General features: G+C 36.5%; 1 protein-coding gene across 1 annotated transcript; it reads right to left on the bottom strand.

The window, feature by feature from the left end:
* Positions 1-11,492: 11,492 nt before the first annotated feature.
* LOC136345305 (cathepsin L-like) lies at positions 11,493-14,131 on the bottom strand. The gene is made up of 6 exons (XM_066293457.1): positions 13,958-14,131; positions 13,683-13,907; positions 13,515-13,625; positions 12,169-12,311; positions 11,907-12,061; positions 11,493-11,852 (listed from the first exon to the last, which is right to left on the bottom strand). The coding sequence occupies exons 1-6, from the start codon at positions 14,048-14,050 to the stop codon at positions 11,593-11,595; spliced, it is 987 nt and encodes a 328-aa protein (XP_066149554.1). The 5' UTR covers positions 14,051-14,131; the 3' UTR covers positions 11,493-11,592.
* Between the last annotated feature and the right edge of the window lie 1,100 nt (positions 14,132-15,231).

Genomic DNA, 15,231 nt, shown 5'->3' with positions numbered 1-15,231 from the left:
TGATCCTTCATCTACGGTCTCAGTTTCTTTTACAATCATCACTTCAGGTAGAGCCATGAGAGCAGGGGTCAAATACTGACTGAACCATGTGACGAGTGAATGAACGTTAATAGAGCCCTACAGGTCGTGGTTGAATAATGTGAACATTGAATCTAGAAGCCCACAAGCTTCTTTTCAAAGAAATTTATTCTAATGTAAACCATGCATCTGCGATTGAGAGTTCTTAACAATATGCTGCACTCTCAGGTACCTTGGGTACCTCGTAGGCAGTTCATTCTATTAACTGGTGAGGAATTTTACTCTCACGTTCACAATATTAGCAGGAAAGTTGATGTAACTGCTGGTATGTTCTCATGAACTAAAGATGTAATAAACTCGGTTATGCTATAATCTAAGCATACCAAAGCAACAACCCAGAACTCTTCGATATTATCCAAGATTCTGCAATTTTTTCCTTAAATTTCGAGAAATGTGTCTTTTTTGGTTTAAAGCACAAATCTACTTCGACCCATCGACCCTTTTAGACCCTTCGAGCCAAAAATGTACGCCACTATATTTCTTTAATCAATCATCGAAGTAATTTTGAACCATTTTTGTAGAGCAGCGGGTAGAATACAATGTTTAAAAATGTACAGGGTGCTTCATTTACAGAACTCGAAATTTATATGCAGAATCGGGAGCAGCAAACTTAGATCGTCAATAATTATTGTTCATTCTTATAAATCCCCTAAGAACTCAAAAAGTACATGAACGTGTATAGCATCGATTGAAAATATACAGTATGTTCCATTATATGAATTCAAATTTCCCACTGATGCACTGGAGATGTAAATATTTACTATAAATGAAGCCGGTTTTTGCAAATTCCTGATAACTCTGCCAGCAACATAATTCCTATCGAAGTAGAGAAATGTTCCGATACCTCGCAGTCATTTTGTTGCTTTTACGGCATAGTCTTGTTGGCAAAGTTAGCAGGAAGTTAAAAAACTGGACCTAAATGTTATTCAATTTCGTCACAAAAAATCATTATAATCAGTTACTTACATGAGATCTTAACTGCAGAATCATCACTTGGTACTTACAATAAGCGCGATTGTGTAAAGCGAAACACGCAGACCAATACTGCCGCACGCGGTTAAGAAGAAGCTTCTGTGGTCAGTGCTAGAGTAGAAATGCCCTTAAGACTGTTTGAGAAGGTACCGCACCATGAACATGCCATTGTAAGCGTTCCTTTAGAAATCGAAGAGTAACCACCCACCCACCCAAGGCTGTACCTAATGATGTACGGGGCGAAGCCGGGGTTCGGAGAATATCTATAGTTCTTTGGGGGATAAATTTTCCCTACCAAAATTAGATGGAAATGACTTCTAGCCATGTGAAAACGTCGGAGTTTAGTCGAATTTGTAGTAAGACGAGGCGTACAACATAACACAATAAAAAATAGAAATAAATATGTAAATGAGGAAAATTAAAACATTTCATTAAATCCCCAGACAACTTCTTTTGAAAGTCAAATTTAATTTTAATTTTTGCCTTTCAGATTTAGGTCTTTTACAATTCTGATTTTCAACTCTATGGTCTGTGTCCACGTACGAGTACATGTGAAACTATAGGGAGGGCTTTGGTAATGAACACTGCATTACGGTATTGTCTGTCAAAGTGCGTCATTCTATTCATATGTTAAGTGCGCATGTGCATGTCGCAATATACCAGGTGGTCCATTCAACTTGAGATAGAAAATACCTGAGCAACTATCAATTTTAGAGAAAAAAGTTTAAAAAAACGCATATTGTATGTTTATGCGTTATATTACGTTATATCTACAGGGTGCGGTGCAGGAACCAAGCTTTTTTTGGAATGAGTAATACTCGACTGTTTATTACCAAAAGGGTTGTGCTGCAACAAGCTTTCATTCTTTGGCTCATACCATTTTATTATTATCTTTCAGTTGCCACCATGGAGCCGTCGTGGACGTTGGAACATCGAATATTCGTTTATGACTGTTTTGTTAGAAGGGGTGAGTCTGTGACTGCAGTTCACCCTGAGCTGCGGAAAATCTCCGACAATTAAAGGAACAACTTCTGTCCAGCTCTAAAGCGACAGTTTGGTGTGCGGTAGGACTATTTGGCGTTATTGGTCCCTATTATTTTTAAAGAAAATGGATTTTCCGCTACAGTAACATCTGAACGCAATTGCCAATTTTCTTCAACGTTTTCATCATCCCGTCAACGTGAACGGATGTCATTTTTTGTTTACGGTTATAAAATGTTATATTTTTGATCATCATAATAAAAAAACAAGATATATTTGAAAATTTGAAGATTCAATGATTATTTTAAAAACCCTCGATTTTCATGCCACACCCTGTATTACGGATATTATGTTATACGAGGTGTTATTTAAGTACGTGGCCGTCACACTTAAGGAGCGATTCTTTATATGAGTCTAAGACGACAAATTTATATTAATATAGGTCCGGTAATGCTTAATTTTCAAGATACAGGGTGTCAAGCTTTTAAAAAAAAAAAAACGTTTTTTTTTGAAAAATTCGTAATACTCCATTAACCGATTTTCTTGAAATTTAGCATTGTTATTTATCAATTTTATTATTATTTATGTGCCGTTGACTTTTTAAAAATTTTTTAAATATATTTTTTCACGTTAAGCAAGTTTCGTGTTACTCATTGTTGAATGTTTTTTTTACTAAAAAAATTTCGTATTATTTGTTTAAGTGAAATTTTAATAAAGTGTTTTTTTTTTCTTAATTTTTCAGCGTTACCCCTGTGCAGGCCACTAGCACAAGAAGACAAACAATTTCTAGCTTAAAAGATTCCTCAGTACTACATTGAAAACCATCACCAAGTTTCAACATTACGTTAGTTTGCATCTTGTTATTTAAGAGTTTTTTTAATATATGAATAATAAAAATAATTTTCACACCCTGTATCTTGAAAACGAAGCATTTCGGAATTTACATTCATATAAACTTTTCGTCTTAGAATAACTAAAACAATCAGCCCTTGATGTTTGCTCACCTAGTTAAATAACACCCTGTATTATGTTTGCGCTTTTCCAACGTGCACTGTGAAACGCCCATTCAAGAACTATCAACTCAGATCATGCTTATGTGACTCTTCTTTACGCTTTTTCACAAATTCAAGTCAGTAATTATTTCGGTTTTAGTGTCTTTCGTTCGGGTTAATGGAGACGGAGATAAAACTCGTTTCCATTTTCTCCCACACAGTGCACCTATTTTTCCGTACACAATTAACACTCAATTTCAATCTTTAGTATATATTATCCACAAAGTAATATATTAACAATAAATACATAAAAAATGTTAAAAATACAAAAATAAAGTTGACATTAATTTCGTCAGATTACGCATGAGTAACAAATTGAGTATTTATGTATAAGTTACGCATAGGTGTGTTAATTATTAGGTGAGTTAATCCGAAACAATTTACTGAAACCACATGTGCCGAATACGTATGTAAGTCGCGCATGCGCATTTCTTGCTTAAATCAGTTAATGCACGTCCTTGGAAATGCTAGTATTAGACGTCATTCGAATACCGAATAATATTGCATTATTACCATATTCCACTGACGATGCTAAATCATTTGAAGCCACTGGAAATGTGGATTCTCTCACTATTTCTTTACTTTACATACGGTTGAAAATGAAGAATTCGTTCAAGCGCGTATAGAGGGGGACAAGTAGCAAAATGTGCACTTTGAGTTAAGTTCATAAACCGCATGAGAATTGCTGAAAATTGTGTCTTTTTTGGGATTCCGAAAATTAACTCTAATGCGTAAGTTAAGTTACGTTATATAAGCCTAAAACTAAGTTATGAACTTGACCCAAAATGCACACTATGCGACTTGTCCCCCTTAGAACGCGTTTGAGCGAATTGATGAATTAATAAGTAAACTTAAGTGGAGAATTCGTCTCCTCTTCCTCCACCTAATCGTTCTTCGTTCCGCTCCTGGTCCTTCCTGTCCCTCTTCGTTCTTCCCCCCCTCTTCAATACTCCTCTTCGATGCACTTTTTATGTATTTCATCAGGGCGTTATTATTATTGATGAATGAAGAAGCTTTTCTTTCCCAAATTTCATGACTCACATAAACCTTAAAAAGGGCAAAAATATATGTTAATTATAAATAACTCGGAAAGCCCAATACCCCTCTCAATTAAGCGCAGCTTCTCCTTTTTGGTAATAAAACTAACATAAAACCATTGAGCCCTAAATGGCATGAGCACCCTTATTTCCAAAGGGCAGTGCAACAGAGGGTGGACTGAATCAAACTCCACTTGTATTATCAATTATTCAGAGACACATCTGTCTGATATTTTTCGAACTTGTTGTTACAATACTTCATTCGGGGGATGGCAAGCCAGTCTGTTTGTCATGTTCTTGGATTTGATCACATAGTGCTAAAGGCGAATTAATCCCTCTTGTAAGTTATTAACAGGACACTAAAACTCGCAACTTAGATTAGTCTAAACTCGAGTCTGGAATCCAATTATGATTTCAAACTGAATCTGTTTGATATATCCAGTCGGGCATTTCGGGTTAACCAAGGTATCTATGTCCATTAACTCTGGTCAACCCAAATGGCCCGGACCTAATAATTTAGTCAAAGTTCGGATTGCAGTCGGAGCAACTTGCTTTCTTAACTATAATGGCGGGTTTCAGGGGCGGGTATCCACAAAATTTCCAGTCTCAAAGCTCATTAGAGAGGTTAAGACAAGAGAAGAGTAACAAGAATATTGGATGGCATCTGCCTTCTGGGTGATTAAAACTGCATGCATTTCTCTATTTTTTCTTTCTCCATGATCTATCGGAGCGTTAGTGCCTAAAGTTACGCCTCTGGTGAATCTAGCGAATGACGTACAATTTTAATGTATTAATTAAGTCTAAACCTAAACTGTCGGAACGTCTCTGACCTCCAAGGTTTTAGCATAGGTCTCTGTGGGCCTTGTTTCGATTAACTGGGTAGTTTGATACGGCTTCGTAAAGCTCTATGAATAATCAAATCTGAGCACGCTCTCTATGGCTATTTGCGATATGTTTCTATGATATGTCTGCAATTAAATTTACCTTTATAGATTCCACTTCAAGGGAGATCATCAGGGGGTTGACGCAACTTCAGACCTTCCCAGATGATTTTGAGGTTTCCGAGCGAGGTGAAATTTCAAGAATATCGAGCCCTGGCGATTTTCGCTTTCTTCCCGAATTTATGAATTTAAATGTTTCGTTAAATGCTCATCTCAGAGTCTCTTCTGCTATGCAAATTACTCATATCGCATAAATTAGTAATCTAATTACACCAGAACATTTTTCAGCCCGACTGTATTGTTTGCATAATATATTTCGTGCATTAATGTGCATCCCAAGGGCTGATGCTTGTGCATTACCCAAATGGGCGAGTAAATAAACAAAAGCAATTTTCATGTTATTTGTGGCGTCATTTACAAATAATCTAATATTTATGGGGCACTGTTTTGAATAATTCCCTGTAAAACACGCCACTGGACCAAAGGGCCCTAATTTCATTTCAAAACACCGGAAACTAAATGGGTTTTAACTGTTCTCATGCATTCTTAACGGTCTTGGCCTTGCTGTTATGCATTTGTGCACCTACACGAGGGTGTTCGTTTAATAAGAATAATTGAATTGTGGAATGCCAAGGAAGAACTCAAAGAGGAACGTAAAAAGAGGGTGCATTCAAGAAAGAAAAGTTCAAGGTGAAGAGCAACAAAAGTACTCTCAACCTTGACCTCTTCACCATTGGCACGCAAGTTGACGCTAAAACCAAAAATATTTATAAACAGTTTTAAGTACTTTAGCCTCCCATGAAGCTAGTAATGAGCATTGTGGCCTAATGCGATCTTAGAAGACAATTTTATGGACTTTTAGTCAACCAGAGAGAAACTGGTTATTTCGGTGTACGAGGAGAAAGGAAAGGGAGGAATAAATGATCAGAAAACCCGAACAACCCTTACGAGAGCTTGGTCAGGATTCTTTTCAATTTAAATACATAAATAACACTGAGAATCCTTAATCAACTGGACCTCGTAAGGAAGAAAATATTTATTCCCAGAATTTTTTTAGTAGTACCACGTTAGAAGAGCATTCAGTGAGAAGTGAATGACAATCTTAAAAGATAATTGTGAGGTTGAATTCATTCATATTTGTGGAAGTTAGTGAAATGCAGTGGAATCATTAGAATTTTCAGGAAACTGGAGAAGCCTTTACAGGGCCAGCTTTTTTATGACTATCTTGGGAAAAAATTAGGATATACGGGATGTTAATTAACTATGTAGACAAGCTTTAACGGCTAAATTAAAACTTTAATTTCGATTTACGAGTATATTTTTGGGCAATATTGGACATTCTGATTAAATTTTGCTTGCCTAGAGAGTTGATGATTAAAAATCCAACTATTTACTCTTTTTTTTTTTTTACTGATAGAGAACGCCGAATACTGTAATATACCCGAATTTAAATGGCCATAACTTTTTGTAGCTCGCTATATGGAAAATTTTTAAAGCTTACCAGCCTCATCCTTATCACATGCAACATAAGCAGGCTGCATCACTTGGGGATTGTCCTTTCAGAAAACAAAACAAGAATTATCAGAATTTTGTCAATTTTCGGAGAACCCTCTCGGGATAAACTATTCACAACGAATTAAGGACCACTTTTATAAATGTTCATAAAATTCGTTCTGTAACTTCCTTCAAATTGAGAAGAAAATGATGAGAGTATTAAGTAATTGCTGCAAATATTTTATATATCTTTTATCAAATTGCATTGTTGAAATAAACTTAACAAATGCAATGAACAAAGAAAATTAACAATGGGCGTGCCTGCCTCGGGCCAATCGGACTTGCTGAGACCGCCTGGATATACAGTCGATTAGGTTGACTATAATTTTTCTTGAAATGTTGATCCATGCTTCATGGAGCATTTCTGCGAGGTCATCTAAATTTTGAGCATTTGGATGATCTCCCAACCTCCTCTGAAGAACATCCCAAAGATGTTCTATGGAATTCAGGTCTGGGGAATTGGCTGGCCTCTTCGCAACTCGCTCCTGAGGGTATTAGGTTACAAATCAGGCGGTGTGATGTCTCGCGTCATCTTGTTGAAGAACAAAGTTTGGTCCTTCTTCTGCTGCAAATGGGATGACGTTAAGTGCTACAATGTACTCTAAGTATCGACAACCATTCACAATTCTACCTTAAAAGTAGAGTGCCTTGTGACAGAAATTCCTCTTCATACCATAATGAAGCTCCCTCCGAAATGGGTAGTTTCTCTCACATTTTACTCTAAATATCACTCAGCTCTACATCTCCATGCTCGAATACGTGCATCGTCGTCACTAAGTCGATATTTTGATCCATCTGTTAAGAGAACGTGTCCCCATTGATCCGTGCCCAAAAAGGTATTAAATTGCGAACATGATAACAAGTGGCCTTTTATTAATTTTAACTGGTTTATTTGCCCCATTGCTTCAGAGTTAATAAGGGAAAGTTAAAAATTATCAGAATTTCTAGCACTAATTTGAGGGTCTCGAACACATGTCTTGGACAAATTTGAAAGGATCGCTTTTCCACTGATTGTTTTTTTGAAAATTTTGAACCAGTGAGATTCAACCTCCAAAAAAACTTCAATACATTCAACTAAAATGTCTTTACTGCATTTCAAATTAGAGAGTCTCAAAAGCGAATTAAGACCCAAAACTGCTCATAACAGTAGCTCCGAAAATATTCGAAAACTCTTATCACGCAGGCATAATGCCACATATTATACGCCTACCAGACAAACAAATGGCATTACACCCTCCCATTTGGCCCTGTATAATTTCCAAATTTACAAAATACTGACGCAAGCCCTTTCGGCATTACCATTACAATTATTTCCTCCTATTTGTACAGGGTTCGCATAGGGGTGACGTATGTTTTATTGCATTTGTATCGAATCCAGGGATGTGTGTAGTAATTGAATTGTTGCATTGATACAGGGGTGGTAGAGAGAAAACGAGTTCCGTGCACAAGAAAAAAATAGACAGTGATTGTTACAAAAAATCTCATTAAAATTTGTGGAAGAACGATGTAATTTTCACAGTAATTTGTTGACAACAATTTCAAATCACAACTTTCGAAACACAAATCTTAACTTCAGCCATCTTAAAGAAATTTTTTTGGCGCAGTCGGTAGGATCAGTAAAAGCATGAAGCTCAATGACGGTGATAAAAATTTCACATTGCGGAATTGTTCTTTATTCAAACATAAATTTTTTTACAAATTTAAGTCAAATTTCTGCGGAACCAGTCAAATTTGTTACGTGCGGCCTTGATTCGTCCCAATAACGAATGAGTGGCCAGTTCCATTGTCCCTCAGAAGCCATTTGTCCACTCTTGTGGCTGGGGTGCAATAATTTGTCGGACATGAAGGTTTGCGTTGTGCAGTTGCAGCTTAATTGGATTTCGAACGCACTTTTATTCCTGATTTATTGCCGAATAAATTGTTCCGGATTATTCAGATTTAATGTCTAAATATTGATTATGTTTAATCCTTGTATTCTTCCTAACACTTATAGACTATCGTTTGCACCCTGTCTAGATGGACAGCTGAGATTTATTCAATCGGCCACCTCAACCGCCTGATCTAACGTCATTTGATTTCTCTATATTGGAGGTTTACGTCACGCAGAGCAACATTATGGCCGCATAAATCCCTGATATTTGGCAAAAAGAGGCCAAAATCTAATTATGATTGAGAAATTGACACGATACCCGAGCGCCAGAGCTTTCGCCGGTTTTTCATGCGTTATAAATCCGAATTAGAGCGGAGATTTTCCGAGCGGACGGTCGGGTTTTTCTCGCGATTTTTCCGACAGTGGACGAATTATAGTGCTTGTCACGGCTGTTCATTTGTAGATGGAGTTTTCCCTCCCCTGGGAAAACCCCCAATCACGAGCCGAGAAAATTGCTTATCTCAACTGCTATGACGCGAAAAGGAACGGCCGCGGTGCGTGGGGTGAAGGGCGACTGATCACGTAGGGCCGAGCTCTTTTTATTATGCTCGGGGGTGGGTGTATCATATCCATACTTGGATTTGCATTAAAATCATACTTATATTTTTAAAAAAATCGAAATTGCCCCTTTGGAGTGATAGGATATCTGGATAACTTCGATGTTATAAGAATAAAATTTCACACCCCCTCAAGAGATTTTTCACGCAGATTTCCGACTGGAATAACCTTTGGATCCACCAAATGTTGAAAGCAAATTCACTTCCTCGCTTATGATTATATAATATTATGCAGTTTATGATTATTTGATATAGAAATAACCTGAAATCTTTTAGTCTTAGTTACAGAAATTATAATTTATAGGAGAACTTCACTGTTAAGTTAAAAGTCCTCCACTGAAGAAAAACAGTACCTGTACCGACGAGAGTCGCTCTGAACATAATAATCATATGTTTTCTTATGATGGATGAAATAAAACCTGAATGTCTTCGAAGTTTTTTTTTTAAATAGCGATGTTTTGTTTTCTTGGATTCCAGGGGCGTACCGAATTTTTTAATTTCAATTATCCATAATGGGTTGTTTGAATGCTTAGAAATGTAAGTTAAAATATGCGTAACTGGAAAATAGGCCCTAAGTCAATGAAACTTACTTGAGTTTCAGCGATGTAATAAAAATTTTTCATTTTGTAATTTCTGCTTTCCAAAGTAAAGCTTTTGCGCAGTTCAGCAATGTTAAGGTGAAAAACCACACCAACGGTGATGAAATCTGAATGGTTTTTGTGGTTTGAGGAAATCATCGTCACCCACTTTCTTCGGTTGTAAAGACGGAACCAATTTTTTTTCGTTCTTGGTTGTGGTAGAGTTTTTTTGGAGACACGTTAGAGAAGCAGTAAATAGAGTTCTTGTTGAGACTTTGGAATGATGGGTTTAAGCATGAATAAAACGGTATCAACGTCAATTAAGTCTGTGCCATCTGTACGGTTGATCTACGGTAGAATTATTTAGTGCTCTGGAATGTTAAGCGAAACCATCCCTAGCTGCAAAAAGACGACAGATGCGTCAATGAAACTTGAATGCCTTCGAAGTTTTTTATGCAAAATAGCGATCTTCAGATTTCGTAGATTTCAGTGGCGTACCATATTTTTTAATTTCGTTTGTCCAAAATGTAATTTTTTAATGCTCAAGAATGTGAATTAAAACGTGCCTAACTGAGGACAGACGGCATCTGCCTCTACAGACCAACATCTTGGGCCGACTTGGATTTTAATGGTGACACCAAATTACTTCATGTCACAATTCTGCTGTCCATAATGGAATTTTTTAAAGCTCTGAATTTTACGTTGAATTGATCACTGAAAATAACTTTTAGTTATGCCTTAAAAGAGGAGTCTCAACTCGCGTTTTAGATTTCGCTAATTACAGATAACCATGTGTTCTCTTAGGCTCCAGTGGCGTTATCAAGCTGAGTTTCTGTTGTCCGAAATAACATTTGTTGGAGTCTATATGTCATAGATATTGTTTTGAATTTCAATCACACGAAAAATTTATTTCTTGCTATTAAAAATAATGTTATTGATGCTAGGAAATGCGTCTCAAATGGGAGGAAAACACCACCTGCACCAATGAACCTCCGACCTTTTATAAGTTTTTCTAAAATCATTATCGTCCGATTTCTTCAACTTTAGAGGCGGTACCTAAGTTGTTAGGTTCTATTGTTCAAAGTAGAATACATGGAGCTCTGGAATGTTAATAAATATGTCTCAACTAATTCCTTTAGTTTTTTTCGTTGCTGTGGGGCACTGTATAAATATTTGGAGGAAACGTCTACTACGCCAATGAAGAACGTCATGACACGTTTCATTGCCGTCGAATTTTTACATCTTTAGAAAAAGCATTAAGCCGTTCTTTCAGTATCGAAATTTTTGTTTAAGTTTTCTCTTCATTAACGTTTTTTAAGGTCTTTGAATTAGCAAACTTCAGTGGCAGCATCGTTTTATTCCAGTTTCGGTTAATACTTGTGTCTAGGAATAAATTATACCAATCGACAACGTGAGAATTGCGATGCAACCTAAATCTATGAGAAATGACGTTCAGCGGTTCACTGAAAATCTATGAGAAATTTGCCGAACAACTTTTTTGTCAATTACTACAATTTTTCCTTTAGCAACCTGTAGTTTTTGAGATATTCCACAAAACTTTGAACTATACATTTGTTGTTTAGAGTTGAGGTAGTTAAATAGTAATGATTTGGCTATTACAGGTCGTCCTTCAAGTAGCGGCGCTGGGCGGCGTCCGAAAGCCATCCCCCGGAGCCACGTGCGACGACGCCTGTCCCAAAAGGGCGCGATAACTGCCCACGACGCGTCGCGACGCCCGTAACCATAATAGTTACCGTTTGCACCCGGTTTAACTGTAATGAGAGGAAGCAAAGCCGCAGGAATAGCCGATAATCGTTAGGAAACAGATTTAGAGCGACCCTCTGATTACATCTCTTTCGTGATTCTAGATTGTCCCTTAAAGAATATATTACACTCTAATTCTCTAACTACATTAAAAAACAGCATAAACAGGTTCCTTGGCAATGCCACATTGATTAACACCTCTTTTCATATAAATATAGCCGTCAACTCCAAAATCACCTCCCCAGGAATTCTTAACAATCCAATAATCAACCCCTTTTGCTGACCCATAACCTACAATAAGGACTCCGTGATTGAGCTTGGTTTGGCTGCAAACTTCCCCTTCATAAATGCCTTCTTTATAGAACTGTAAATCGAAATCTGAAGCATCAATAGCCACAGAGACTGGACCTGAAATAGAATTAGATTCTCAATGGAGAATATTGGCACTCAACAGCGTCGCACCAATAATGCCGACAGCTGCTAAAAGTGCATCTTCATCGAGTGACTCTATCTCAACATAATCTTTGATTTTGGCGATGGTCAAGTTGGTGCTGGCCTGGCATACGTCATCGATCATTTCGTACGGGTAGGTGATTTCTTCCTCTATTCCTTTGTCTCTAAAATGGGTGAAAATCGAGTTTAAGTGTTAGAAACTTCATGATCGCCTATTGAAATTGAGCAGGTTAGAGAGGAGAGAGCAGAAAATACCTATACGAAAACTTGCCTGATATATTGGAAACCAGAGGCTAGCAACCCCCCACTACAGCCCTTAGATCCGTACTTGGAAGCACAGTCAATCAGCTGTTGTTCACTGAAGGAAATCAGTTTTCCATACTTCAAGAAGTATTGGCCCTCCACATTTCCGATCTAAAAGCAACTTTCAATTATAGAGGAGAAATGAACTAAACTCTTTAGGCCCTTTAGCCACGTAACCCTTTTTAAAAGAAATATTATTTTTATAATATACAGGGGGTATCATAATTATTCTGCCAACTGCTTACTGTAGGTTTCAGTGGCCGAATAAAGAAGTAAAGTTTATATAAGCAAATATCTACTTACTCTTTAGTTTTAAGATACAGGGTGTTTTATTAACTTTACCATTTTTTTTATGAGTAAACTATTTGAAATTCAGCAAACTCAGACGAGATAAAAATTTACTGAACACTTTGGCGTATATGATGTACTGCTTTGAACGAAATATTATATTAAGTATAACAACTTTTTATAACTGAAAAGGAGACATCGCATCCATATCTCCGACACTGGTGAAAGGTTAAAGCTAATATTTTTTTATTTACATATACGTACCGATATGCTAAACTCATATACGAAATGGGGTTAAAAAAATTTGAAGCTCTTTGGAACTTAAAAAATAAAAACTTTTCTTTTCTTAAACTTTAGCAGCCCTTATTTCGAATTTAAAGGGCATTTAGACATTTATTTATTTAAACTTTACTTCTTATTTCGGCCACAAGAACCTACTGTAAGCAGTTGGCAGAACAATTTTTATTCACTCTGTATAAAATAATTTTTTTAATATGACATACGAAGCCGAAAGTCAACATACAGGGTGGCAAAAATTTGAAATAAATTTCCACTATGATTTAGGACTCGAACTTAGAAAACTTGTAAATAGTTAAGGAGAGGGAATAATAAGTGTAAATAAATAAATAAAATAAAAAACTACCTATCTTGCTTCATGGGGTGCAAATAAACTGAAACTTTTCTGAAGACTTTAGAGGAACATTTTCCGGTTTTATCATTTAGCTGAACTCTGCGAAGAAGAGGAGAATTTAATTATAAAATATTTAGTTGATTACTCCCCTAAAGTTGTTTTACAAAAAATGACATAACTGCAATTAGGAAACGCCGACAAACAATGGAACCGGGACCGGAAAAACCGGGACAACAAATGTCCCGATTTTTCAAGTACCGAACTTGTAATAATTGATCAGCTCAATACGCGATTTATGGAACAGCTCCCGAGGTTTTTGATTAACCCAAAAAATCCTCAGTAAAAGCAACTAACCCATCCTACTGATTATACTACGATCCATAAAAGTTTTTTACCGCTGAAAAAGCCCAACAAGAACCACAGAATCCCTGATCTTTAATAGAGGTGACAGCACCTTTCTCTCTCCAGTCAATAGATTCTGGAATTGCAGACGTATTAACTGGGATCTGCAATACATCAAATTACAGCACAGCTATAAGTATCCTGAAACTCAGAATACCCACTTTAAATAACCTTCTCGCGTTTCTCCTTTCACCGTTTCTCAGATTCAACAAAGCCTTGTACTCCTCGGACGTTAAATCGGCAAATGGGCTGATGCCTAATTTGTAACCCTTAATTCCGTGCTCATATAGAACATTATGAGCTTTAATTTTGTAAATATTTTGCTCGAATATTTGTCGTCTGCTATTCTCGTGATGGCGACTTCGGTAAGAAATGTTATGCAAGTTCTAAAGCACGCACTTATAGTACTAAAAGAAAATTATATTAATATTTTTACCTTGAATGCTTGCCACTCGTCCTCATATATAAAATCTGAGGAGTTCACACAGAACTTGAGGTAAAATAATACAATTAAGGGTACAAGTTTCATCTTTTCTTAATGACGAGTTTATAGTTAAGAGAGCGACAGTCTGCGTGAGATATGTGCAGTGGCGACTGAGGACAATCCTGGAGTATTTATATCTTTAATGTGACCTGAATTTTTGAAGAGGAATTTGATTAAAGATTAAGGAGGATGTGAGAAATTTTTCAAATTCCTATACATTCGTCCGGATATAATTGAACGTTTTAAAAACGTTTTGCACGCACAAATAAGATTTTTTTTTAATCTCTCACCATTTCGTCAAGAAAATTTGTTGGGTTCAACTTTTGAAACTAATAATGGGCACTAACTCAAGACTTCTTCCTCAAATTGATTTTCTTAAATTTCCAATTCTATCAATACGCGTCTGTAACTATTTTTCGGCAAATACATGGAATTACGATGAATTCAACAATTGTAAAATATTTCTCAGTTTCTGTTTGTTTAGATTTCCATTCTATTGTTCCGCTATTTTCTTAAGAAATGTTTCAGCTACTCAAACAGATAAGAATACATTTTTCAGATTTTAAACTCTGATTGTAAATTAGGTAAGTGGGTAGTGGTGTCAACTTCTAATGTTGTGTTTGTGTCTTCTTAGTGTTTACCCTTAGAACAGCGACTTACTTATTCCTATCTTGTGTCATATTAAATACAGTATTTATTTAAGAAAAAAGGTAGATTATGTCTATAAATTTTGATTTCGTTTCTTTCGTCATCTCATTCTCCTCAAAGGACCTCTGTAAATACATATTTAATGCGATTCTGTCAGCTCATCGTTAATTTTTTCTTATCGTATGCCATCAATCACTGAAATGATTAATGTAAGCTGAAAAGTGGAAGTATCGCCCCTACTGCGTCCTGAAACTGTTGCGCCCTTTAAAATTGGAGGCTCCCAGGTCTATGGTTTTCTTTGGATAAACTCACAAATTGAGCCTCCTTAAGTAGGACCATCAGAGGCGATGTAGAGTGACAACATTGCTTGTCAAGAAGGCTTTGGAAACAAAGCAATAACGCTCCGGTTGTCAGTGTTAATGACGTTTTCGCATTTCCTCGCGCTTCGCTAGCAAAAGTATCAAATTTCGAGTGAAAGTGTGGGAAAAAATTGTAAAATTCTGTGCAGAGTTGAAAGTTATTTAAGTAAAAATGTAACGAGTATTTGTTCAGGATTGCACCCAGCTCAGCACAGGTAA

The sequence above is a fragment of the Euwallacea fornicatus genome, chromosome 19 (assembly GCF_040115645.1).
Source record: "Euwallacea fornicatus isolate EFF26 chromosome 19, ASM4011564v1, whole genome shotgun sequence".
Classification (NCBI taxonomy): Eukaryota; Metazoa; Arthropoda; class Insecta; order Coleoptera; family Curculionidae; genus Euwallacea; species Euwallacea fornicatus.
The sequence above is the reverse complement of the archived record's forward strand: the minus strand, read 5'-3'. Positions and strand labels throughout refer to the sequence as shown.